This window comes from Salvelinus alpinus, chromosome 10 (assembly GCF_045679555.1).
Source record: "Salvelinus alpinus chromosome 10, SLU_Salpinus.1, whole genome shotgun sequence".
NCBI lineage: Eukaryota > Metazoa > Chordata > Actinopteri > Salmoniformes > Salmonidae > Salvelinus > Salvelinus alpinus.
The window spans coordinates 45,100,435-45,128,402 of NC_092095.1; the positions used below are offsets into that span (position 1 = coordinate 45,100,435).

The 27,968-nt window shown below is 40.3% G+C and overlaps 1 protein-coding gene across 1 annotated transcript in view; it reads left to right on the top strand.

Moving 5' to 3' along the window:
* Window positions 1-3,873: 3,873 nt before the first annotated feature.
* The window catches only part of LOC139532088 (NALCN channel auxiliary factor 1-like), an 81,239-nt gene continuing 57,144 nt past the window's right edge, over window positions 3,874-27,968 (top strand). Inside the window, exon 1 of the mRNA XM_071329223.1 lies at window positions 3,874-4,822. Coding sequence (XP_071185324.1) covers window positions 4,118-4,822 — 705 coding nt within the window. The 5' untranslated portion in view covers window positions 3,874-4,117. The remainder of the gene's footprint in view (window positions 4,823-27,968) is intronic.

Genomic DNA, 27,968 nt, shown 5'->3' on the forward strand with positions numbered 1-27,968 from the left:
AACCAGGATCTCTAGTGGCACAATTGCAATGCAGTGCCTTAGACCACTGCGCCAGGAGGGAGGCCTCAGATAATATACTTTCTAATGTGCCGTTGGTAGGATATTCGTGATCGTAGCTTGTCTATTTTGTTATCCAATGTTTGTACGTTAGCTAATAGGACTGATGGTAGAGGCACACTACCCACTCGCCATCAGATCCTTATAAGGCACCCATTACCTATGTCCCCAATATCTCCATCTCTTTCTAATGCGAACGACGGGGATGAGGGCATTCCCAGGTGTCTGAAGTAAATCCTCAGCGTACCACTCATTAAAGAAAAAATCTTCTAGTACGAGGTGAGTAATCGCTGTCCTGATATCCAGAAGCTCTTTTCGGTCATAAGAGACGGTGACAGAAACATTATATATAAAATAAGTTACAAATAACGCAAAAAAACACACGCAATATCACAATTGGTTAAGAGCCCGTAAAACGGCAGCCATCTCCTTCTGCGCCATTCAACTTTAACATATCAGCTAACCACATCATATGATATAGCAATCTGATGCCTAATTGTGCAGTCAATGACGTGGAGCACAAACATTGGTTGATGCAATGCATCGCCTGCAATATAGTTGGGGGAAACGCCACCAAAAGCTTGATCATTAGAAAACATTTCCCCCCACTATACCCCATACTTGATTCAGAACTGATACTTAAGAATGTAGGATGTTTTTAATGAGATCAACAACAAAAAAGACAAAATTGCAAAAATGATCAGACATTAGTATATGATACATCAAAAAGACACCACACAACAAACTACCAATAGCAGGTGTTTCTCATAAGCAATGAAGTAGTAGCCTGCCTTTCTACTCCATATGGTGTATGTGTGTGTGTGTGTGTGTGTGTGTGTGTGTGTGTGTGTGTGTGTGTGTGTGTGTGTGTGTGTGTGTGTGTGTGTGTGTGTGTGTGTGTGTGTGTGTGTGTGTGTGTGTGTGTGTGTGTGCCTGCTCTATTATCAATAATTGTTTCCTGGAATGCATCTGTATTTGCATAACCAATTCTGTGTAAATCCTGAAAATCTTCAATCCGTCCCTCCTGTTAACCCGCCATGTCAAGTATGTTTGCGTGTCATTGTCTTTGCATGCATACTGTATGTGTGTATGCATGTGGTCATTGGATTTGTGTATATACAGTATGTGCGTATACATTAGTGTTTGATTGTGTTTCTGTGGTGTATTTGGGTTTCTGAGTGTTTATATAACTTTCTGCTGCATAGATGTCTTTGTGTGCGTGTGTGTGTGTGTGTGTGTGTGTGTGTGTGTGTGTGTGTGTGTGTGTGTGTGTGTGTGTGTGTGTGAGAGAGAGAGATTTATAAAGAAGGAAATTCAATAAGACAGACAGACAGAAACTTTTTTTTTTCTCTACAGCAAACCTCTGATCAACGTATCTGTCTGCATCACCTACACTACACTCTACTGTATATAGCACAGCTCTCAGACCAGCTAGCTCTCAGACAACTGGGCCCATATTCTTAAAGCATCTCATAGTAAGAATGCTGATGTAGCTTCAGTTTTAACTTTTGATCATAATGAAAAAGATCACATGGACAAGGGGGACCTGATCCTAGATCAGCACTCCCACTTTGAGAAGCTTTATAAATATGACCCCTGACCTCAGTTCAGTTTCTCGTCTGTGGCCAATTGCCTATAGATTGCAGTCATCAATGGCAAGGACACAAAGTGATGCAGAATAATTCCAAATGCATGATGGGTTGTTTCTTTCCACTGACCTTCTCTCATGCTTTACTTTGGTTCAACTGGGTATTTACAAAGGATCCGTGAAGGAGTAGTAAAGACATTTGTATGGAGAATAGAGAAGGAACTAACAAGTATTCTACAGGAGAGAAGGAAGAGAAACTGAAATGAGTTCAAGATTTGTTGCCAGGAATCTTTACCAAAGCTCATCTAGCTATTCACCTGTTTTATGCAATCTATACCACTCCGGATCAAATCAAATCAAATTTTATTTGTCACATACACATGGTTAGCAGATGTTAATGCAAGTGTAGCGAAATGCTTGTGCTTCTAGTTCCGACAATGCAGTAATAACCAACGAGTAATCTAACCTAACAATTCCACAACTACTACCTTATACACACAAGTGTAAAGGGATAAAGAATATGTACATAAAGATATATGAATGAGTGATGGTACAGAACGGCATAGGCAAGATGCAGTAGATGGTATAGAGTACAGTATATACATATGAGATGAGTAATGTAGGGTATATAAACATAAAGTGGCATAGTTTAAAGTGGCTAGTGATGCATGTATTACATAAAGATGGCAAGATGCAGTAGATGATATAGAGTACAGTATATACATATACATATGAGATGAGTAATGTAGGGTATGTAAACATTATATTAAGTGGCATTGTTTGAATTGGCTAGTGATACATTTTTACATACATTTCCATCAATTCCCATTATTAAAGTGGCTGGAGTTGAGTCAGTATGTTGGCAGCAGCCACTAAATGTTAGTGGTGGCTGTTTAACAGTCTGATGGCCTTGAGATAGAAGCTGTTTTTCAGTCTCTCGGTCCCTCCTTTGATGCACCTGTACTGACCTCGCCTTCTGGATGATAGCGGGGTGAACAGGCAGTGGCTCGGGTGGTTGTTGTCCTTGATGATCTTTATGGCCTTCCTGTGACATCGGGTGGTGTAGGTGTCCTGGAGGGCAGGTAGTTTGACCCCGGTGATGCGTTGTGCAGACCCCACTACCCTCTAGGATCGTTAGTTATGTAACTGTTTAAATGAGAAAGAAAAACTTTTGTTTGGTTTTTAAATGGTGTGTTTCAAATGTATCTTTGCTTTTATTGCAGTGTATAGGCTATACTATTTGCTTTGTCTTTGAAGGACTGTTGCAAAATAAGCCTGTGGGATAAAAGAGAAACAAACAAAAAACAAGGTCCACAGCCAAACAAACCACACAATACATGATCGGTGGCCTTGGATACAATCCTGAACCTGTGTCACCCTGAATGATTGATTGTGCCATGATTAAATGTTATATTGTTGTTATATAAATGTTATAATGATTGTATAATGACATGCACCTGATGAACATGTCAGACATACAAATGAAAGGAGTGTGTGTATTTTAATTTCTTTTGACCTTGATGGAAGTATTCACATGGCCATAATTCAGTAATAATTCTAAAATAATGCATGCATGCTATACATACAGAACACACATCAACCCCTATGGGTCAGATCAGACTAAGTGTATTTTTTGTTGTTGTATTCAATTCCACTAGTGGGGGAACCCTAACAGAAATGAAATCATTCCCGGGTTTCAGGATCATCGACAGCTATCACTCGAACGCTATGGCTGCGTTTTGTGACTGATGCTAAATATTTCATATTCAATTTTGTCATCCGTTAGGCTACTTGTTGAGCAGACTCTCCTGTCTCTCGAGTCCACACTATTTCCTAGAATCTGTTTTAGCTTTCAGAGTAGCTGGATGGCAACTGATGCTGCACCTTCTGAAAACACAGCCTCCAGGTGCGTCAGAATGGAACGGTCGCAGCTCTAAAGATGTCGCGCATGATACAAAAAAAGTGTTCCAATAAGAACATGATGGTGGCAACTAACCCAGGACCAAGATGACAGTGGACATCAAAATACAACTTCTCAGGCATTTTGCCGCCTAGCAGACACGGAAGCGAAAATCACTGGGCTGACATAGAACCCAGCCCTCATCTGAGAGCCACGACCGGCGGATTCAAGTCGAACGTAAATGCAGGTTGCCGTAAAACGGGTCTACGCAAAGGACCAGTGCTGAGCGCAGGCTAGAGGAGAGGAGGGGGAAGCGAGACATGTTGCTACAGAAAACTAGCATCTTCATCGGAGAGCCATGGAGAACGCGGCCCCATTAAATCACAGCTTAATCTCCTCAAACACATTAATTGAATGTGAATTACAGATAATCGCGGTGGTAAACCAGCAGCACTACCTACGACCCAACATTTAAGAGGTGAAAAACCCAAATTAGACCCCAAGTCAATGAATGTTGCGGCAGAGAAACCCCCACGGTGGAGTCGGCCGGTGAAGAAGCGCGTTTCCAAAATATGACCTGGGGTGCTTGGACGTGTCTGCAGCAAGAAGACGGCTTCAAAATCTGGCTAGAACCCCGCGAGAACGAAAAACCATTCACCGACTCAGAGAGGGCCCAGAGATGGCGACTGTCCTTGGCTTCACTCTTGTTTCTAACCATTCTGCTCTCTGATCACTTATGGTTCTGCGCCGAGGCGAAATTGACAAGGACCCGTGATAAGTTTGCATTGACGGACATGGGAGTTTACCCTTCTGCAAACCCCATCCCATCATCCAGCCTCCATTTAGCACACAGCAGCCTCAGAGAAAACGAATATGCTATTTTTATAGGGAATTCTACCAAACCTTTGTGGCGACTTGAAACTTGCCACCACGATAGTTTATCTAAAAACTGCTTTACTTTTGATGACGCCGATCATTTGTGCAAGGACCTTTTGGAAAAAGAACGGACCCGGACAGTAAATATAAGTGATTTGTACCTTTCCTTTTGTAATTCCTATTCTCTTTTGGATTTGTTTTATGGGTCTACGAGTCCGGACAATTTGAACTGCAGTCTTGACGTGCTTATTGATGGCGATGTGGCGAGGTGCAGCCTGTGCGTCCAGGCGTACCAGCGCTACGACCAACACGCCCTGGAGAAATATGAGGAATTTGAGCTTATGACTCAGAAATATGAAACGGATGCATATTCAGTGAGAACATGCATGGATGAATGCAAGGTAGGCTGACGGGGATCATCCCCCAATCTGTTGATTTTGGCTAAATAGATTTGGTCCCATACAGTCGTCAATCGTCATGGTAACTGATGGCAGATTCAAGGAGATCCTCTGCTCTCTTATCAGAAGGTTCAAGCAGGATGAGAAGCATATGGCCTTGTACTCTAAGGTCTTGCATGTGTGTGTCTTTGGTTGCTTTTCCCCCAATTGAGGAGTTTTAAATCGGTTGTGGAATGGAGAAAGGGCCAGGCCTTGCGGTGTCATAACTTTCCTTCCACGGGCTTCACAATATCACCAGAAGTAGGCTATTATTTCCAAGCAAATATCCCCCAGCTTTACATGTTAATTCTTTCTGTAAATTATGATATTTTCTTTTAGTGCTAGGCTAGTATATGGCAAAGACTACAGTAGCTGGTACTATTTTCCTATTCATGCATCACCCCGCACCGCATGCAGGTGGTGGTCTTTTTTCAGTATTGTGGTGCGCATGCGGTGTAGCGGCCACTCGGTGCCAGGTGTTCCGCCATGGCCACTCCACTCCACATTGAGTACATTTCAATAACATTATTAGGGCACCGGTGGTTTCCATGCCTAATCCGCTGGACTGGCCTTCCCCCCGTCGCATTTGGCACTGTTTGCTCGTTATTCGCCTGCTGTAGCCTAGGGCAGTATTTTTTCAGTCGTAAACTCGACAATGGCGTTGACACATAATTACGACAGCTGCTCTCTTTTTATCACATAATTTATACCTCAAATATGACAATGTGGCCTGGAGGAAGCTCCGACCGTGTAGTTTTGTTTTATACTTCACCGACTGGTTTGGTCAAGAGCCATTAAAAAAGAGGCCTATGTTCCAGTGTGCCCTTGCCATCTCTATTCGGTAATCGTATGCAACATTCACGAGTAGTCTGCCTGGAAAATATCGTTTTTTCTGCATTCAGGGATTTTGGTGTCAGATTTCCTGTGCTTTTATAGGTTCAGTATAGAATTTTTGTATATTTTCTATTTAATTCTTTAAAATCTGCCACTATGGACGCGGATGAGAGCTGTCCATGGTTCTGAAATCAATCTATAGAAAGCCGACGCTCCAAGCGAATGGCAGCGAATGGTCAGTATTCATAAATCAGTCAGTGAAAACAAACAAACAAACAAACACGGTGTGGGGTAGAGTTGCTCCTAGACACTGATCTTCGGTCAATTTTGCATTTCTCCCACTAATGGTTAAGGCTAGGATTGGGGGTGGGGGGAATGGGGCACCACCTGAAGTGCTCTATGAACACAGGTGTTTGTAAACCCGACACATGAGTCATGATAATAGTGTGTGTGTGTGGTGCTGAAAGACAGCTCCCAGCCTCCCACCAATAGGCCAGGAATCACTGTGATGAGGATGCAGTAATAACCACACAATTTTTCGACGATTTTGGCAGGATACTTTTGGCAGGATGCTTTCATCCATGTGGAGCTTATTGTGGTTTGATAATGATGAGATAACAAAACAAAAACATTGGCCTACATGCTCATATTTGTTTGATAATTATCAAGGGATATCTCCATCACTACTAAAGATTTGTTTTCTGTCTTATCAGTATTTTCAGTTGATTTGTTATTTTTTTCTTTTGACTTTCAACCTCTTTTTCTGTCTATCTCATGCTGTCTCATCCTCTCCTCCAGTACTCCCTCCATCCCTGGTTTTGACAGGCAGATGATGGATGTTGAAGGCATCACTGTAAACCCCAAAGCATGTTTTACTCAAATACGTCTAGTAAGTTGTGCTCAAAGTCAATGAAAATTCATTATTACTTAAAATGTTAATGTGGCACTGACTCGAAACTAAATGAGAAGTCACACCAACATTTTTTTTAAAGATACAGAATAATAACAAATTAACTTTTTCCCCAGCATGTTGATTTTATGTAATTGTTTTTAATATCTGTGTTTTGGCATGTACATTGAGTGATTGATTGATTCAATGTTATGCTACACAAAATACTTTTTGTAAACTAATCCAATTATTGAATTTTTGCATCCATTACTGAAATGGTTCTTTACCTTCGCAGTCATTATGAATGCAGGTTGCGGGTGAATACAAATCTCAACTGTTGGATAGCCTAATGCAGGCTAGATTCCAATAGGAATTATCACTTTGCAAGCCAGCATAATGCCACTTACAATTAGTGTTTCAATATTCTAGTAAATTTCCCAGGTTTTCCAGAAATCCTGGTTAGAAGATTACTGGAAAAAATGTTTGGGAAAGTTTGTGCAATTTTGCAACCCTACTTGCAGGCCTGATGTGGCCTGTAAACTATGAGTTTCAGGCCACTGTATAACGCCTTTCGGTATATGTAATGGTTAAATTATAATGATAATATTCACTTAGGAACTCAGTTGGGGAAGGCCACAGGAATGAAAATTGATGAATTCAACAACCATCTCTCAGTCACTAACAAATACAGTCATGGGTGGTAACTATACAATTCAATCGAAAAGGCAAGGCACACTGGGAAATCATTGGAGGCGTGGCTTAGTGGGGGCGGTCAACTAATAATATACCTTACAAAAAAACCTGCATTTGTATTACTCACATGAAGGTAGTACTGCTCACTTCAGCTATTTAAGTTTCTTAACTTATTTTTAGGTTGTCGCTTTACTAAAAATGTTTGAGTACCCAGAACTTATCCAGTTTTAAAGTGTTGGGTGTGTTGTCATTAACTTTGTAATACAGCGGGCTCCAAAATTACTGGCACACCTGACTGGCAATGCACAAACAATACTTAAAAAAATATAAACAATATCATTATAGAGATAAACAAAAAATAGCAGCATGTGAGAAATACTGTACTTTGTTAATGTTTCAATGGAACCCACCAAAATCATTTTTTGATTTAATTAAAAATCAATGTTCTCCAAATCAAGGTTTCACAATGAACATCTGAACAATGAACAAATTGAGCAAATTAAACCAGGAATTAAATTCCACTCATTTAAGTTTATATAAGTCTTAAGGAACAATATTGAGCCATTACATTACTTCCTGTTTCACTAGGGTTTAAAAATGGTGTAACACGCATGCAATATCCCTTTGTCATCCAACACCATGAAGAAAACAAAAGAACTGGCAGTTCAAAAGAGACAGATAGTCGTAGACCTTCATAAATCTGGTAATGGCTACAATAAGATCCACAAACGATTGAATATACCACTGAGCACTGTCAGGGCAATTCATAAACAATTCTAATGATATGAACAGTTGAAAACCTCACGTGTAGAAGATGCAAATGCATTTTGCCCCCAGGATAGGGAGGAAGACACAGACGCAAGCGCAAGCGCTTGGAGTTTGCCAAACGTCATTTAAATGATGACTGGAAGAAGGTGCTCTGGTCAGATGAGACCAAAATTGAACGTTTTGGTCAGATACAGCATCGGCATGTTTGGCGTCGAAACAGAGATGCATACAAGGAGAGGCACCTCATACCCACGGTGAAATATGGTGGTGGGTCAGTGAAGTTTTGGGGCTGTTTTAATTCCAGAGGTCCAGGGGCACTGGTTAAGATTGATGGCATAATGAATTCCACCAAGTGCTGACAATCTGGTTGCCTCTGCCCAAAGGCCTGGGACTTGGCCGTAGGTGGACTTTCCAACAAGACAATGACCCAAAACATACCTCAAGATCCACACAGAAATGGTTCTGTGACAACAAAGTCAATGTTCTGGCATGACCATCTCAGTCGCCAGACTTCAATCCAATCGAAAACCTGTGGGCTGAGTTGAAGAGGGCAGTTGATAAGTGCAAACCCAAGAATGTGAAGGATCTTGAAAGGATCCGCATAGAGGAATGGTCCAAAATCCCTCCAAATGTGTTCCTTAACCTGGTCAAACATTACAGGAAAAGACTCCATGCTGTTATCCTTGCCAGAGGTGGTTAAACTAAGTACAAAATGAGGAGTGCCAATAATCATGAAACCTTGATTTTGGTGAAATTTATTTTGTATTAAATAATTGTATGATTTTGGTTGGTTGGTTCCACTGAAACATTAATAAAGTACAGTATTTCTCACATGTTGGTATTTTGAGTTTATCTCTATAATTATATCGTTTATATTTTTTAAAGTGTTGTTTGTGCATTGCCAGTCAGGGGTGCCTGTAATTTTGGAGCCCACTGTCCAATAACGGTAACATATTACAGAGCTTCAGTTATTCCAAATCCAACAATCATGCCTGCATCCCAAATGGCACCCTATTCCCCAAATCAATCAATCAATCAAAATGTATTTATAAAGCCCGTTTTACATCAGCCAATGTCACAAAGTAATATACAGAAGCCCAGCCTAAAACCCCAAACAACAAGCAATGCAGATTTAGAAGCACATTCAGGGCCCTCAAAAGTAGTGCACTAAATAGGGAATCGGGTGATTTGTGTGTTGTTTCTCTCTTTAACCTGTTTTGGGCTAGGGGGCAGCATTTTCCCGTTTGGATGAAAAGCGTGCCTAGAGTAAACTGCCTGATACTCAGTCCCAGTTGCTAATATATGCATAGTATGAGTAGATTTGGATAGAAAACACTCTGAAGTTTCTACTGTTTGAATGATGTCTGTGAGTATAACAGAACTCATATGGCAGGCGAAAACCTGAGAAAAATCCAACCAGGAAGTGGGAAATCTGAGGTTTGTAGTTTTTCAACTCTTGGGAATCGGGTGATTTGTGTGTTGTTTCTCTCTTTAACTACATGCTTTTGCCATCGAGTCACTATGTTAGCCTGGTCCTATATCGGTTTGTGCTGGCTTGCCAACTCCTATCGTCAATGTTTGGTGTGAAAATGAGAATAGGAGTTGACAAGATAGCGCAAACAGATCTGGGACCAGGCTAGAGTCGCTATGTGTCACAATATAGTGTGCCTGATGTAGTGCGTTCGATTGGACAAATGACTACTGTCACAAGGTCAGGTTCACAGAGAGGTCACACTTCAGTTGGATGGAAACATCTGGACATAGATACTTGTGGTCCTGTGTGGCTCAGTTGGTAGAGCATGGCACTTGTGGGTATGTCTGTGTGTTTAAGTGGGGGCTGGTGGCACTTTACATTGGTGAATAGGCTCCTAGTAATGGCTGGCACGGAATTAATGGAATGGTATCAGCCATTACTATGAGCCGTCCTTCCCTCACCACAAGTGAGTGAGTGATCCCTCTGCCCCCCCCCACTTTCTAAAAATAATCCATTACATTTACCTGTCTAAAATTGTAATCAGTTACCTAACTTTTGTATTATCCAAACTCAGTAACGTAATCTGATTACATTCTGTTACTTTTAGATTACTTTCCCCTTAAGAGGCATTAGAAGAAGACAAAAATGTATGTTACCAATTGAACGACATCTATTGCAGAATAAATCAATGTTAAAGTTTACATAACTGGCCAAATATGGATTTTACATTTTACTTTATGAGTTGGTGATGTAGGTTTCTTCTAACCCATCGCTTTCTACTACATATAACAATACGATTAAACGATATCTCTAATTTAAAAACCAAAGTCTATCAGAATTCCAGTCATTCCAATAAATGTTATACCCCCTGATCTTCAAGAATAGGACTTGGAAATATAGTATATATTAGCTAAATTGTTTTACCTGACCATGACCCCAAAACTAAGGACTTATTAGCCAGCCCAACTCTATTGTTTATGATTTTGATGTCATCGAGGACTGATTGGGCTCATTGATTCAAGTTGAAAAATAAATGCTGCGCTCATGGAATGGCATGCTTTGAGCATTACTGAAAAATGCTATTTACATGTCAAAAATGAATGCCATATGCTGCATTTGCTATAGGCCTATTGTTTAACTTTTGTTGGTGACACTTTGATATCTTGATAATATGCAGCTGTTTAAAGGGCAAATCCACAGATGAAACAATAACAAAATCGACACCCCACCCCTGTTTTGGTCAAAAGCTGAGGGATGGGCCTGCAGAAATGTAACCACTCTCAGATTAATAGACAGAGCTATGGATGCAAGGACCGACCATATATGATATCAAAATGATTGTTTTAACCATTTTATGAGGCTATAGTGTGTTTGTTTACATTTACAATGTTTACAAGCATTGGAGAAGCTTATATTTTGGGTTCTCATGGAGTGTGACAGTTGAACTAAGCTCATAAGGCATTTATAAATTATATTCTTGAAGAATATAACTTGGCTAAGGAGAATGTAAACTTCCAACTTCAACTGTATATATATACACAGTTGAAGTTGGAAGTTTACATACACCTTAGCCATTTAAACCCAGTTTTTTTCCAAGTAAAAATTCCGTGTATTAGGTCAGTTAGGATCACCACTTTATTTTAAGAATGTGAAATGTCAGAATAATAGTAGAGAGAATGATTTATTTCAGCTTTTATTTCTTTCGTCACATTCCCAGTGGGTCAGAAGTTTGCATACACTCAATTAGTATTTGGTAGAATTGCGTCAAACGTTTCGGGTAGCTTTCCACAAGCTTCCCACAATAAGTTGGGTGAATTTTGGCCCATTCCTCCTGACAGGGCTTGTGAAACTGAGTCAGGTTTGTAGGCCTCCTTGCTCGCACACACTTTTTCAGTTTTGCTCACAAATTGTCTATAGGATAGAGGTCAGGGCTTTGTGATGGCCACTCCAATACCTTAACTACGTTGGCCTTAAGCCATTTTGCCACAAGTTTGGAAGTATGCTTGGGGTCATTGTCCATTTGGAAGACCCATTTGCGACCAAGCTTTAACTTCCTGACTGACGTCTTCAGATGTTGCTTCAATATATCCACATAATTTCCTTGCCTCATGATGCTCTCTATTTTGTGAAGTGCACCATACCCCTCCTGCAGCAAAGCACCCCCTCAACATGATGGTACCACCCCTGTTCTTCACGGTTGGGATGGTGTTCTTCGGCTTGCAAGAATCCTCTTTTTCCTCCAAACATAACGATGGTCATTATGGCCAAACAGTTCTATTTTTGTTTCATCAGACCAGAGGACATTTCTTCAAAATGTACGATCTTTGTCCCCATGTGCAGTTGCAAACCCTAGTCTGGCTTTTTTATGGCGGTTTTGGGGCCGTGGCTTCTTCCTTGCTGAGCGGGCTTTCAGGTTATGTTGATATAGGACTTGTTTTACTGTGGATATAGATAGTTTTGTACCCGTTTCCTCCAGCATCTTCACAAAGTACTTTGCTGTTTTCTGGGATTGATTGCACCAATGTACGTTCATCTCTAGGAGACAGAATGCATCTCCTTCCTGAGTGGTATGACGGCTGCGTCGTCCCATGGTGTTTATACGTGCGTACTTGTCACGGCTGTTGAAAGGAGAGGACCAAGATGCAGCGTAGTGAGCGTACATTTTCTCTTTATTTGGAAAAAGATGCCGAACAAAACAACAAACACTACAAAAACAAACCGTGAAGCTAAAGGCTATGTGCCCTAAACAAAATTCAACTTCCCACAAAGACAGGTGGGAGAAAGGGCTACCTAAGTATGGTTCTCAATCAGAGACAACGATAGACAGCTGCCTCTGATTGAAAACCACACCCGGCCAAACACAAAGAAATAGAAAACATAGAAATAAAGAAACTAGAATGCCCACCCTAGTCACACCCTGGCATAACCAAAATAGAGAATAAAAGCCTCTCTATGGCCAGAGCGTGACAGTACTATTGTTTGTACAGATGAACGTGGTACCTTCAGGCATTTGGAAATTGTCCCACAAGGATGAACCAGACTTTGTCAGTTAGCCTATCAGTAGCTTCTAAAGCCATGACATAATTTTCTGGAATTTTCCAAGCTGTTTAAAGGCACAGTAAACTTAGTGTATGTAAACTTCTGACCCACTGGAATTGTGATATAGTGAATTATAAGTGAAATAATCTGTAATAAAGTAGATGTCCTAACCGACTTGCCAAAACTATAGTTTGTTGACAAGGAATTTGTGGCGTGGTTGAAAAATGAGTTTTAATGACTCCAACTTAAGTGTATGTAAACTTCCGACTTCAACTGTATATATATTTTAACGACTCCAACCTAAATGTATGTAGACACTTAGGTTGGAGTCATTAAAACTCGTTTTTCAACCACTCCACAAATTTCTTGTAAACAAACTGTAGTTTTGGCAAGTCGGTTAGGACATCTACTTTTTGCATGACACAAGTAATTTTTCCAACAGTTGTTTAGAGACAGATTATTTCACTGTATCACAATTCCAGTGGGTCAGAAGTTTACATACACTAAGTTGACTGCGCCTTTAAACAGCTTGGAAAATTCCAGAAAATGATGTCATGGCTTTAGAAGCTTCTGATAGGCTAATTGACATAATTTGAGTCAATTGGAGGTGTACCTGTGGATGTACTTCAAGGCCTACCTTCAAACTCAGTGCCTCTTTGCTTGACATAATGGGAAAATCAAAAGAAATCAGTCAAGACCTCAGAGAAAAAATTGTAGACCTCCACAAGTCTGGTTCATCCTTGGGAGGAATTTTCAAACACCTGAAGGTACCATGTTCATCTGATGCATTCTGTCTCCTAGAGATGAACGTACTTTGGTGCAAAACGTGCAAATCAATTCCAGAACAACAGCAAAGGACCTTTGAAGATGCTGGAGGACACTGGTACAAAAGTATCTATATCCACAGTAAAATGAGTCCTATATTGACATAACCTGAAAGGCCGCTCAGCAAGTAAGAAGCCACTGCTCCAAAACCACCATAAAAAAGCCAGACTAGGGTTTGCAACTGCACATGGGACTGCACATGGGGACAAAGATCATTATTTTTGGAGAAATGTCCTCTGGTCTGATAAAACAAAAATATAACTGTTTGGCCATAATAACCATCATTATGTTTGGAGGAAAAAGGGGGAAGCTTGCAAGCCGACGAACACCATCCCAACCGTGAAGCACGAAGGGTGGCAGCATCATGTTGAGGGGGTGCTTTGCTGCAGGAGGGACTGGTGCACTTCACAAAATAGATAGCATCATGAGGCAAGGAAAATTATTGGATATATTTAAGCAACATCTCAAGACATCAGTCAGGAAGTGAAAGCTTGGTCGCAAATGGGTCTTCCAAATGGACAATGACCCCAAGCATACTTCCAAAGTTGTGGCAAAATGGCTTAAGGACAACAAAGTCAAGGTATTGGAGTGGCCATCACAAAGCCCTGACCTCTATCCGATAGAACATTTGTGGGCAGAACAAACAAAGTGTGTGCGAGGAAAGAGGCCTACAAACCTGACTCAGTTTCACCAGCTCTGTCAGGAGGAATGGGTCAAAATTAGCCCAACTTATTGTGGGAAGCTTGTGGAAGGCGTCCCGAAATGTTTGACCCAAGTAATTTTTTTTAAAGGCAATGGTACTAAATACTAATTGAGTGTATGTAAACTTCTGACCCACTGGGAATGTGATGAAAGAAATAAAAGCTGAAATAAATCATTCTCTCTACTATTATTCTGACATTTCACATTTTCAAAAATAAAGTGGTGATCCTAACTGACCTAATACAGGGAATTTTTTACTTGGATTAAAACTTCTTCGGGATCAGTGTCCCTTCCACGGGTCGGTTGAGCTAACGTAGGCTAATGCGATTAGCATTAGGTTGTAAGTAACAAGAACATTTCCCAGGACATAGCACAGATCCCGAAGAAGGTAAATGTCAGGAATTGTGAAAAACTGAGTTTAAATGTATTTGGCTAAGGTGTATGTAAACTTCCGACTTCAACTGTCTTTATATACTGTATATATATATATATAAAAATCTAAAAATGGATGTAGCAACTATCAAAATTGTGCAAGCTTGAGCATGTGTCCATTAGGCCTGTGGATTTTATTTTTTTATCAGCATGAATTTGATTGAGCAATTCAAGCCCCACATTTATTCCATAGGCTTGGACCTGCACTATGCAGCTGTTGCAAGAGCACATTTTTCACTGGCTGTCCACTGGATTCAAAAACAATGAATGATAGGCAGGTTAAACCATTGGAAGACATAGCTGACTGTAGCCTACAAAACCCTATTCCTGCTCTTTTCCCGCGATCCATCAAACACATTTGGTTTGTCATCATAGCGGTCTCTGACTTGTGGTCAGACTCGCTCAGGTGGAACAACCTTGCGCCTTTTTTCAATGCTGATTTGAATGTAATTGAGAAAACAGAGAAGTGTCAAATTGTTTTTTTTTCTCGAAAACATCCTTTCTGAATTTAAAACTAATCCTCGAAGTAATCATCTAGTTTTTCAAAAGTATCTGTAATCTGATTACAATATTTTTGCTGTTAACATTAACCCAGCAAAGTTGTGTGTGTGTGTGTGTGTGTGTGTGTGTGTGTGTGTGTGTGTGTGTGTGTGTGTGTGTGTGTGCGTGCGTGCGTGCGTGCGTGCGTGCGTGCGTGCGTGCGTGCGTGCGTGCGTGCGTGCGTGTGTGTGTTGATTGAGCGGGACAGAACTGGTGCTGAGAGGTGAAGGGTGATGTGAAACTTTCTGTGTGAAAAAACCCTTCACATTCAGTCAAACACAAACACACACACGCACGCACGCACGCACGCACGCACGCACGCACGCACGCACGCACGCACGCTCGCTCGCTCGCTCGCTCGCTCACTCACTCACTCACTCACTCACTCACTCACTCACTCACTCACTCACGTGTAGGTTGTTTAGCAACTAAAGCGATGTGTGCTCAACCGTGGAGCAAAACAGGCAGGGTTGGTTTAGAATCAAAGGATTGTTGACAACATGTAAACTATATTTCTCCCCCAAATATTTATTGAAAACATAAATACATTTGCACAATAAGCAGTTGTTGTCTCTCAAATACATCGTTACAATTGTTGGTTAGTTAGCTAGCTTAAGTGTGATCACTATCGGGAAAATCTGGTCTTTAGTACCACTTTGTAGGAGGTTTTTTTTCTACTGCAAAGAAACTGTGGTGGAGGGTTTATGAGTGGCATTTCTGTGTGTCAAATGTCTGTTTTTGTGTGTATCTATCATAACACTTTCACACTTACCATCTCAATTTTAAAGTCTATGCCGACGCCGTGGTTAATTGTCTAGAATAAATATTTCATAATCTTGTTAGTGTCAGGATTACAGTAACATACTAAGATCAAAACCTATGCTGTGTTTTAGCATCTACCCCAATTCTACTGTTGTGTTTTTTCCAGACCAGTTGTGATCTCAGGTCTATGGCCCTGTACACACTCAAGTTTTACAACTGATCTACAACTCATTTGACACAAAGGTTGTGATACAATGGAGAGTTTGTCTGCACAAAAATATTTACAGAACTATTGGAGGTTTCTTCACAATGCTTGTGTAACTAGTTTTGTGCAGAGAAGATCTTCGTTGTATCACAACCATTTGGTCAAATGTGTTGTACATCAGTTGTACAACTTGAGTGTGATCGGGGCCTATAAGAGTCAGTAGGCAACTTAACCTCACAGTTCCACTTTGGGATTTGATGTAATTGGATGAACGTCGATTTTTGACCCATTAATTCTGCGTGGTTACAGGGTTCAATCCGCGTGGTTACAGGGTTAAAACAGAAACAACTCAAAGGGTTAAGTTTAGGTATTAATTCCGAGTGGTTAAGGTTAGGGCTATGGTTTGGGGAAAGCATAAAATTAAATAAAAAATACATATAGTATCATCAAGTGCTCTCCCTGCTTGCTAGACAATTGTGAACTGCCATGGCGCAGTGGTTTATGCAGCATCGTCTGGCTCTGTGAGTTTGAGCCCAGTGCTTTGTTTTTATGGTGAGCGCCGAGGACGGCATATATTGAAGTCCTCAGGACCTTTTCAAATATCCAAAATTGACGTGTGTTTCTAGTGACCAGCCTGTAATAGGAGCCATATAGCTATAGTTTGGTTCCCAGGGCTGAAGGCTGGCTCCTGAATCGACTGGCCACTGATTGAGTCAGCATGTCAGCACCGCCACCGGTCACCGTGACTCTGGGCTTCCCGTAACCCCCCTCCCTCTCTCCCCCCTCGCTGCCGTGGGAGTTTGACCTTGTAACCTCGGAAATATTGATTTTAAATCCCCAAGGGTCTCTCTCTCCCCCCTCCTTCTCTCGTTCTGTTTCTCGACCTGACCGCTGAGAGGGAGGGCCGTTAGAGCAGCAGTGAGAGGCAATAGTTTGGTACCTACTGACTTGAGTTTCCTCTTGACTTTGTTGCTTCATGCTTTACAGCTGCAGTAAAATTCTCTCCACTAGTGAGAGTGGGTGAGAGATTGAAACCTTCTGATACCTTTACAGAATTAATCTCACCTCACTGTGTGTGTGTGCCTGTGGGTACACTCACCCAGAATCTCCTCTCCAGTGTGTGCTCTGTTGTGTGTGTGACCCCAAACCCAACCCCATCCTTAGGAAATTGAATGACATAGTCTAAGATTCATTGTCTTGTTCTATATCCCTACGCGTTGTAATCTCAATGAAGGGAGCCTGGCAATGGAACAGCATTGTGGCTGTGTGTGTGTCTCCTAGGATGATAAGGCTCTCCTCTTCTCTCCTCTGTGTGTGTGTGTGTGTTGTGCTATACTACGTGCTGTGGGTACACCCTGCCAGACACCCTTGACAGTGGCCTGGCAGCTCCCCATTCATCACCCACCCGCACCGTGGTGGGCACCATCACTCGCTCCCTCCCTCATTTCCTCCCACCATCCCTGAATGAGATACAGCCCAATTCAATCACAGCTACAGTATGTTTATTTTCCTGAACGAGGGAGGAAAGAGGGAGGGGGAGAGATTCTGTATGTGTTTCTGTGTATGTGTGTGTAAAGAGAGGGAAAGGCAGGGAGAGAGAGAAAGAGTGAGGGAGCGAGGGAAAAAGATAGATTATGAATGTGTTTGTGTGTGAGATATATTATAGAGAAGGAGAGAGAAAAAAATATTCTGTGTGTTTTGGGGGAGAGAGAGAGAGAGACAGAACAACAACAGCCACAGGAAACTGTAATGAGTGAGAGGGAAACTCAGGAGGAGGAGGAGTAGGAGGACTTGACAGGTGTCTCCCTCGACGGGGGCGGATAAAGATACCGTGACTTAGTGAAAGGCAATGAATGATGTCTCAGGATATGTGTGTGTGTGTGGTTGTGTAGGATTACAACAGGAAATAAATATGACCAAAGGAAGTTATGTATAGGGTAGTTGTCATCCGTGTCTTCATTGTCAGTTCGGTGTACTGTATATGGTGTATATACAGTGCCTTTGGAAAGTATTCAGGCCCCTTGAATTTTTCCACATTTTGTTACGTTACAGCCTTATTCTAAAATGGATAAAATCAAAATTTTCCTCAGTAATCCCCCATAATGACAAAGTGAAAACAGGGTTTTAGAAGGTTTTGCTAAATATATATTTTTTAAAACAGAAATACCTTATTTACATAAGTATTTGGTAAGTGGTACCAGAGCGGCAAGTCTAGGTCCAAAAGGATTCTTAACAGCTTGTACCCCCAAGCCATAAGACTCCTGAACATCTAATCAAATGGCTACCCAGACTATTTGCATTGCCCCCTTCTTTTACGCTGCTGCTACTCTCTGTTTATTATCTATGTATAGTCACTTTAACTCTACCTACATGTCCATATTACCTAAATTACTTGTACTAACCGGTGCCCCCGCACTTTGACTCTGTACCGGTACCCCCTGTATATAGCCTCGCTATTGTGATTTTACTGCTGCTCTTTAATTACTCGTTACTTTTATTAAAAAAATTGTACTGAACACTTATTTTTCTTAGAACTGCATTGTTGGTTAAAACTTCTCTAGGGTAGGGGGCAGCATTTGGAATTTTGGATGAAATGCATGCCCAAATTAAACTGCCTGCTTCTCGGGCCCAGAAGGTATGATATGCATATAACTGGTAGATTTTGATAGAAAACACTAAAGTTTCCAAAACTGTTAAAATAGTGTCTGTGAGTATAACATAACTGATTTGGCAGGCAAAAACCTGAGAAAAATCCATTCAGGAAGTCTTTTTTTTGTTGGTTTTGTAGTTTTCTATTCAATGCCATTACAGTATCCATTGACTTAGGACTCAAATTGCAGTTTCTATGCTTCCACTAGATGTCAACAGTGTTTAGAAATTGTTTCAGGCTTGTATTCTGAAAAATTAGGAAGTAAGAGCAGTCTGAATGAGTGGACCCTAAAAGTGTCACAGAGCTTTTTCATGCGCGAGACCGAGAGAATGCCTTTCTTGTTTACCTTTTTTATTGACGACGTTATTGTCCGGTTGAAATATTATCGATTATTATTATTTAGGAGGATTGAATATAAACATAGTTTGACATGTTTCTATGAACTTTACGGATACAATTTGGATTTTTTTGTCTGCGTTTGAGCCTGTGGATTACTGAAGAAAACACGCAAACAAAACGGAGGTGTTTGGATATAAAGAGACTTTATCGAACAAAAGGAACATTTATTGAGTAAATGAATGTCTGCTGAGTGCAACCATATGAAGATCATCAAAGGTAAGGGATTCATTTTATCTCTATTTCTGACTTGTGTAACTCTTCTACTTGGCTGGTTACTGTTTGTAATGATTTGTCTAGTGGGCTATATTCTCAAATAATCGTAAGGTATGCTTTCGCCGTAAAGCATTTTTAAAAATCTGACACCGTGGTTGGATTCACAAGAAGTTAATCTTTAAACCTATGTAAAATATGTTTTGTTTTCAGAATTTTTATAATGAGTATTTCTGGATTTTAATTTGGCACCCAGCAGTTTCACTGGCTGTTGAAGAGGTGGGACGCTAACATCTCACGTACCCAAGAAAGGTTTTAACTTCTCTGCACTACGAATCCTGTTAGCAGGATCAGTTTCCTAAACAACCGCTAGAGTTGCAGGGCGCCAAATGCAAAAATATTACAAAAAATATTTATAATCATGCAATCACAAGTGAAATATACCAAAACACAGCTTAGCTTGTTGTTAATCCACCTATCGTGTCAGATTCTGAAAATATACTTTACAGCGAAAGAAATCCAAGCTTTTGTGAGTGTAGCAATCAATGCTACAACAGCTAGCCCCAAATTAGCATGGTCACGAAAGTCAGAAAAGCAATAAAATTAATCGCTTACCTTTGATAATCTTCGGATATTTGCACTCACGAGACTCCCAGTTACACAATAAATGTTATTTTTATTCGATAAATATTACTTTTATAACAAAATGGGTTGGGTTTGGGTTTGGGTTGCGCGTTATGTTGAGAAAACTACAGCCTCGTTCCGGTCCTGAAAGGAAGAAGAAAATTCCCAAACGTATCAGATTAAAAAATATTACAAAAAATATTTATAATCATGCAATCACAAGTGAAATATACCAGAACACAGCTTAGCTTGTTGTTAATCCACCTATCGTGTCAGATTTTGTGAGTGTAGCAATCAATGCTAGAACAGTTAGCCTTATATTAGCTTGGTTAGCTTGGTCACAAAAGTCAGAAAAGCAATAAAATTAATCGCTTACCTTTGATAATCTTCAGATGTTTTTACTCACGAGACTCCCAGTTACACAACAATGTTCTTTTTGTTCGATAAATATTACTTTTATCACAAAAAAAACGCCATTTGGGTTGCGCGTTATGTTCAGAAAACCAAAGCCTTGTTCCGTTTGACAAATTCCCAAAATTATCCGTAATGGTCGTAGAAACATGTCAAATGTTTTTTATAATCAATCCTCAGGTTGTTTTTAACAAACATAATCGATAATATTTCAACCGGACCATAACCTATTTATTAAGAGAGAAAAGGAAAATGGAGAGCTCCTCTCGCGCGCGCAGGAACTATTCGGAGGACACCTGACTACTTTTGAAAAATCACGCTAAAATCACAAAAATCACGCTAATACGTAAATAAACTATAAAATTTAAGATGGAGAATCGTTATTATCTTTACCGGAGATAAACAACAAAGAACGTGCTTGGAAACACTACAGCCAAAATGGGAGCCACCTAGAAAAACTACAATTTCTGGCTCATTTTTCCAAAAACCAGCCTGAAACTTTTTCTAAAGACTTGACATCTAGTGGAAGCCATAGGAACTGGAATTATAATAAAAGTGACAGCCATTGAAAATAGTGGTAGGCTGAATTTTTTTTGGGGGGGATGGTTTGTCCTCGGGGTTTAGCCTGCCATATCAGTTCTGTTGTACTCACAGACATTATTTTAACAGTTATAGAAACTTTAGAGTGTTTTCTATCCATATCTACCAATTATATGCATATCCTAGCTTCTGGGCCTGAGTAACAGGCAGTTTACGTTGGGCACGCTTTTCATCCGGACGTGAAAATACTGCCCCCTACCCAAGAGAGGTTAACCATTTCCAGCCGTGTAGCCAAAACTACAGCTGTATGCTGTAGTTTAATGTACATGGCCTATAGAGTTGTAGTTCTTAACCATTTCAACATGTAGCGTCAGCTCCAGATTTTCTGGTCTTATGGTCTATAGAATTGTAGCCATTCCAATGTGGGGACTCTGTCCCGGCGTTCTCTGACTTAATGTACATTTTGTAGGAAGTGGGTTTAATACACTTCTGAGAAAAGGGCGGTCCATGACGCTGATGTAATGTCTATGCTCACGTCGACGAGGTCATTGCTTTGGTAAACTTTATATGAAAACCTTCTAAATGAGAAAATATGGGTTAACATCACATTATATCTTTTCACAAATAGTTTAATGTTTAATCACATACATTTCACAATATTTAGATGTAAACCTGACAGCTGGGAAATGTACACTTCAAGAGATACAGTTATGTGTGTTTCCTGTCCTTCATGAGATCACCAAATGAAACACACTCGAAATGTCCTTTAAGTGTCCACAGATTACTTCCACATTCTCAAAAATATAAATATTGTTTAATTATTACAACTTCTTATGTCCAAGGGTTTCACTGTGTTCCACAGTTTACATTTCAACCTCGAACACTACAGAGCATAGAGGCAGCGTATTTTATGACCGACCATAAAACAGCTGACTTTCCGCTCTCCCCCTCTACGAGAGAGAGCACGCTGTAGAGCGGACCCACTGTAACCTGATCCTTCAGGTCATCACAGAAGAGTTACGACAGCTGATTGGCTATTATTTTATATTTGTTTCTATCAAGGGAGGCCAAATGCTCGCTGGCTTCCCTTGCATTTAATGGTATGGTCATACTCTTTCTGACCAGAAAGCATCAGATTGATACATTGGTACGCTACACATACTGATACACAGGGCTACTGTTTAGTTTGCTTTGAGGCTTTCTAGGGCGAGATACATTCAGCCTCTTGCGAACTGAAGGACACGTGAAAGATAAATTGTCTTTTTTTTAAGGGGGTTTTGTACATTCTTTGGAGAAGCCTGGCTTCCCTTGGCAGCCATGAATACACGTCAAATTTTATTCAGGGTAAGTTAGCCGTGAGTTAGCCTGCCCCAGATTAGGGTAGGTCTGAAGGATTCGTTGCCCTAGAATTTTATCTGGCTAAAAGGTTTGCCACTTTCGTATGACCGGTTATCCCGAGTTCAACTCAGAGTTGACCAAAGTTACCTCACTACCTCCTCAAACCTGTTTCGTAAACCTGACCCAACTGGCATGGTAAAAATAACCCAATGTGTGTTCTGTCCAATATTTACCCAAACTGGGTTGTTTTTAACACAGTATTTTTTTGAGTGAACCAGAGAGATAGAGAAAGTGGGAGCAAAGAAAGAGAGACAGAGAGAGCTCACTGCTCCTCCTGCCAGGCCCTAGAAGACAATAGCATTGGCGCTAATGAGAGACACAAAGGCCCCTGTGCGCACCTGTGAAACAGACCCCTCCATTCATGAACATAATTAGAAATTAATTTGCATGTTCTCTCTCGTCATCTCTCTCTCACTCTCCCTCTCACTGCTAATACTCATTCGTAATGTCCAGGCCCTCCAACATGCAGATACAATTTCAAGAAGGGGCAACAAACAGGTAGAACCCCCCCCACACACACACAGTTATCATGAACATGTACACACACAGTCATGAACATACACACAGACACACACAGTCATGCCCACACAAAACAGTCATGACAGTTCAGTGTTACAAGGTAAGCTAACGGTTGATGGTAATATAACATAATGTTCCATTTATGTCCATTCATGATGTTGGGGGGGGGGGTTCTACTAAGCTATTGTATGGAATTGTTGTAAGATGGTCATACCATGGTCATACCATACCATGATCATTTAGCTATTTGATTTTGAATTCTACGAACCCTTTAGGTATCTTTTTAATTTTTATTTATTTTTATTTTTTTAAATATTGAATTTGGCCTTTACTATTGTAGCCCATAGAAACGTATTGAATTACACATTAATAAATGGCAAAAAAGACAATAAAAAATACATAATAATGAATAAGGTTTTGAAGTGTCTGTCCTATGTCTAGGAGATATAAGAAAGATCAGGAAATATTTTAGTTTTTCTTGACACATTTAACCCCTTATTTTTGGTGGCACAAAACTACATCCATACTTCCATTAATTTGTATGGGTTACCTTCAGACGAGTCCTGTGACACTTGTAGGGGTCGTAAGGCAAAAGGGAGAACACCATCATGTTCATGAGAGTCTCATATTTCCATAGAGTGGTCATATGTGTAGGCCAAACCGTTCGGACGTTAAAGTCGTTTTCGTGAGAAGACCAATTTTCGGGATGTCTCATAGTCTGACAAACACCGCTGTAACTCAGCCACCTTCCACCGCAGATGCGAAAGACCGACAGACGGATGTGGTGGATTGAGACGGAGCCCATGATCTGTAGCTTAAATATTTTTTTATGTTACTTAGATTGTCACACAGGTCTGTCAAAATACTTAATTATTAACAGTGAAACCCTGAAAAACATTCACTCAGTTATTTCATCTTTACGATTTACCTTTCACCATGATGACATGGTCCACCCACTGAGTAACTTAAATTCTGAGTAACTTAAATGCTAATCATTTGCACATGAACGTCCGCTCATTTGAGAATAATTGCAATGTATATATTAATTCCCGTATGTCGTTGTTTTTCACTGTTGGAATCACTCTATCGTACTGTAGAGTTCATCAGGGTCTCTGGTTAACTTTCCCAGAAGTCACAATGTTATTCGTGGTTGTTGGTGGTTAGGATGGATACTTCAGAGTACCATTCGGAAATGTTTTCATAGAATAGATGCTTCAGCGGTTGTTGGTATTCTTGTAATAGACTTATGTAATTTCCAGCTGCAGACCAGTAATTAAATGTCTAAGATTTGCTCTTATTCTGTAGTGATCGATAGTCTCAGAGTTTAATCATTTCCAGCCATGTAGCCAAAACTACAGCTGTATACAATTGTAGCCATTCCAATGTGGGGACTCTGTCCCGGTGTTGTAGGAAGTGGGTTTTATACTCTGTGGAAAAAGGGGCGGTTCTGACGCCTAATGTGATGTCTGGGCTCACGGGGATGTGGCCACTGACTAGTCAATATTTATATGAAAACCATACTCTCATTTAGAAGGTTAACATCACATAACATCGTTTCATGTTAATCACATACGTTTCCCAATATTTTGCAATATTTTGATGTAAACCTGACAGCTGGGAAATGTACACTTTAAGATATACTGTTTTGTGTTTCATGTTCTTTATGAGATCACCAAATGAAACACACTCGTCATGACTGTCCCTTAATTAAGTGTCCACGGACCATTCCCACATTCTCAAAAGTAGAAACATTGTTTAGTTCTCCCAATTTGGGGATTAGGAGTTTTGAACAAAGAGAAGCACTTTGTTCTGCTGGACTCTCTCCCTCAATCCTGCATGGCAGTTTCTATCAGGTATTTATGACCGTTGTAAAACCTGACGTGGGAGAGAGAAGGGGGAAGCCACGATATGCACCCAAAATGCCACATCGTGACACCAATATCTACTGTTTGTTTGTTATGTATTTCTGTGATTATTTAGTTAGTTAGTAAAATAATTAAGCCAAGTTGTATATCGCTGATTCATCATTTAGGGTAGGGTTCATGCAGATATCCAATGGTTTGCGATGTTCAGTAATGAGAACTGATGAGGTACTAATGATACGTTAATAGAAGACTAATCGATAAGATATGAATATATCTGAAGAGTTGATTCGGGAAATAGAGACTCTGTAAATATTTTCCATGGTGCCCTGACTTCCTAGTTAATTAAAGTTTACATGATTAGTTTAGTCACGTAATAATATGGGTCACGTAATGCTAGGACATGATCCAGCAACTTATAGAAATTTGACAAATAGACGCGTTGGGCCAAACGTGCTATTTCTGTCTCTCTGGTATCAGAAATGGGTAGACTCGGTCATTATTAACTTTTCGAGTGAGAACATAGGGCCAGCCGATTGAAATTTGAGGATATATTAGCTTGACCAAGTGATAATCCTCTGTCCCTCGCGTTTTCAGTAGCGTGAGTAGACCAGTGTATTTCGTTTTCCGGGCATTCCGGTTAAAACATTGCGAAAAATATCGCCGAAAAGGGTTTGAACGTCAGACGTTATTAGTAAAACCACTCCCCTATGTTATGCATGAAAGTGTACAAAGTAGGATTAGCTTGCACGAGATGCTAGAGCTAACAAAGTTGAGCAGCCATTTTGTTTCTTCTGTGTCATGTTGAAATTCCTCCGTTTTGGGCGATGGAAGTCCCGACCCTTCTGTACTTTCGTTTGATTTCAGCTTCCTGCGATCAGTGATCCCTGGGGGTGAAGAATCGCCAGTCATTTAAAAAAATCATAATTTATGTGACACCCAACGTGTATCACGTTTAACAATATCTTTGTTATATCTTCTGATATCCAGCCAATCTACACTGATTGGATAACATTCAATTGAACAAATAAGTTAACATTTTTGAACAAATCTTTTAAGGTGGATCTTTTAGATAATATCCCAAATGATTGGTTTCTACAAATGAGACAATTTAAACCCTTCCATATTAACTTAGACCGACAAGGCTGTCAGGTTAATTAAAGTGTAATTCCCAAATAGACTATACAGGTTTGATTTATCATTGACATTGATTTATCAGTAAAATTTGCTTTTGCAAAGTTCATTTAGTACAAACCCCCAGTACTGATGGAAGTCCCACCTTCGCGGAAATGCCGTGTGGCTTCGGCCTTAGGGATAAGTGACCCTGGTGGTGAATGTACCCTTACATTTGAACTACTGGTTACACTTATAATAATCCAGCCAATCTTAATTGATTGGATATCATTGCCTCATTCAATTTAATAAGTTAAATTGTCAAACATGCCTTTTCAGGTTCTTCCAATAAAATTAGATAAATCATACCTGGATAGGCTATCATTGATTAATCTATTCAATTTGCTTTTGCAAATTAATTCACGTCCAACTCCCACATTACTGATTCATTACTGATGGTCCATTAACGTCTATAAATAGATTAAAATCGTTTATGCAGCTTCCAACGTATTTCAAAACCAAATGTTCTAATAATGTGCAAGCTATCAGAGGGAGTGATCTCCAGTCCCCCGCTAAATAGTGAACCCTCATATGTAAAATGATTGATCTCTGACCTCAGCAGCGATACCAACCCTAACTATGTCATTAGTAGAAATCGCAAAAAACGCTCTACAAAATCAACAATCAGGCAAAGGTCTTGTAAAGGTTCTCTCCAGTTTAGTCCTGATGTTTTGCCACCCAAGGTTGGCATCGGTCCAACACCGCAGTGCACAGTTAACTTCTCTAGGATATGTGGGACGCTAACGTCCCACTTGGCCAAAAGCCAGTAAAAATGCAGAGCGCCAAATTCAAATATATTACTATAAAAATCAAACTTTCATGAAATCACACATGAAAGACACCAAATTAAAGCTACACTTGTTGTGAATCCAGCCAACATGTCTGATTTCAAAAAAGATTCACGGTGAAAGCACACCAAACGATTATGTTAGGTCAGTACATAGCCACAGAAAAACACAGCCATTTTTCCAGCCAAAGAGAGGAGTAACAAAAAGCAGAAATAGAGATTAAATTAATCACTAACCTTTGATGATCTTCATCAGATGACACTCATAGGACTTCATGTTACACAATACATGTATGTTTTGTTCGGTAAAGTACATATTTATATCCAAAAATCTGAGTTTAGGCGGGACGCTACTGTCTCACTTGGCAAAAAGCCAGAGAAAATGCAGAATTCAAATTAATTACTATGAAAATTACTATAAAAATCTAACTTTCATTAAATCACACATAAAAGATACCAAATTAAAGCTACACTGGTTGTGAATCCAGCCAACATGTCAGAATTCAAATAGGCTTTTTGGCGAAAGCATACGTTGCTATTATCTGAGTATAGCACAATAGTAAACACTTTGGCTGGATTTAAAACAAGTGTAGCTTTAAAATAGTGTAAAATACTTGTATGTTTGAGGAATTTAAATTATGGGATTTCTCTTGTTTTGAATTTGGCGCCCTGCAGTTTCACTGGCTGTTGACGAGGTGGGACGCTACCGTCTCACATACCCTAGAGAAGTTAATGAACACAATGACTACGTTGGATGACCGGTCAGCAGAACTCATTGAAGTCACTGACCAAATTAATGATGGGAGAACTCAGGTGATGAAGATGGAAATATAGATTTTTAAGCAAGTGGAGGAAATCTCATCACTGAATCTCTCACTCCGTACTCAAGACCTCTATCTGCAAACCATGACATAAGTATGAGACCGAAAGGACCAAGTGCGACACTCTTGTGTCCAAAATCTGTACTCTAAGCACTCAAGTGAACTCTGCAATGCAGCAGAATACCACACTTAGGTACTACAATCTTGTGTTATTCCAGAACGGTCACATGCTACCCAACCAAGCAACCGGAGCCCAGTACTCAAAGGAGTGAAGACGATAGAAGGTTTCAGACTTTGCCTCCCTCATGTGCCACTCTGTCTTCTCCTCTTGGCCATTCCGCCCCAATTTCCCCACAGGATGAAGCCAACCCTGTCTGCCCGCTTGGCACGGAACGCCTTGACAAACTCGTCAAGAATTTCCCCACCTTTGACCCGTTCCAGGTCAGCCAAATGATACTGAGACGTTCCTAGCTGACATACGCATTGGATGGCTACCCGAACGCTACGAGTTCTGACAGGGTTTACCTGTTGAAGCGAATGTCAAATAGACACG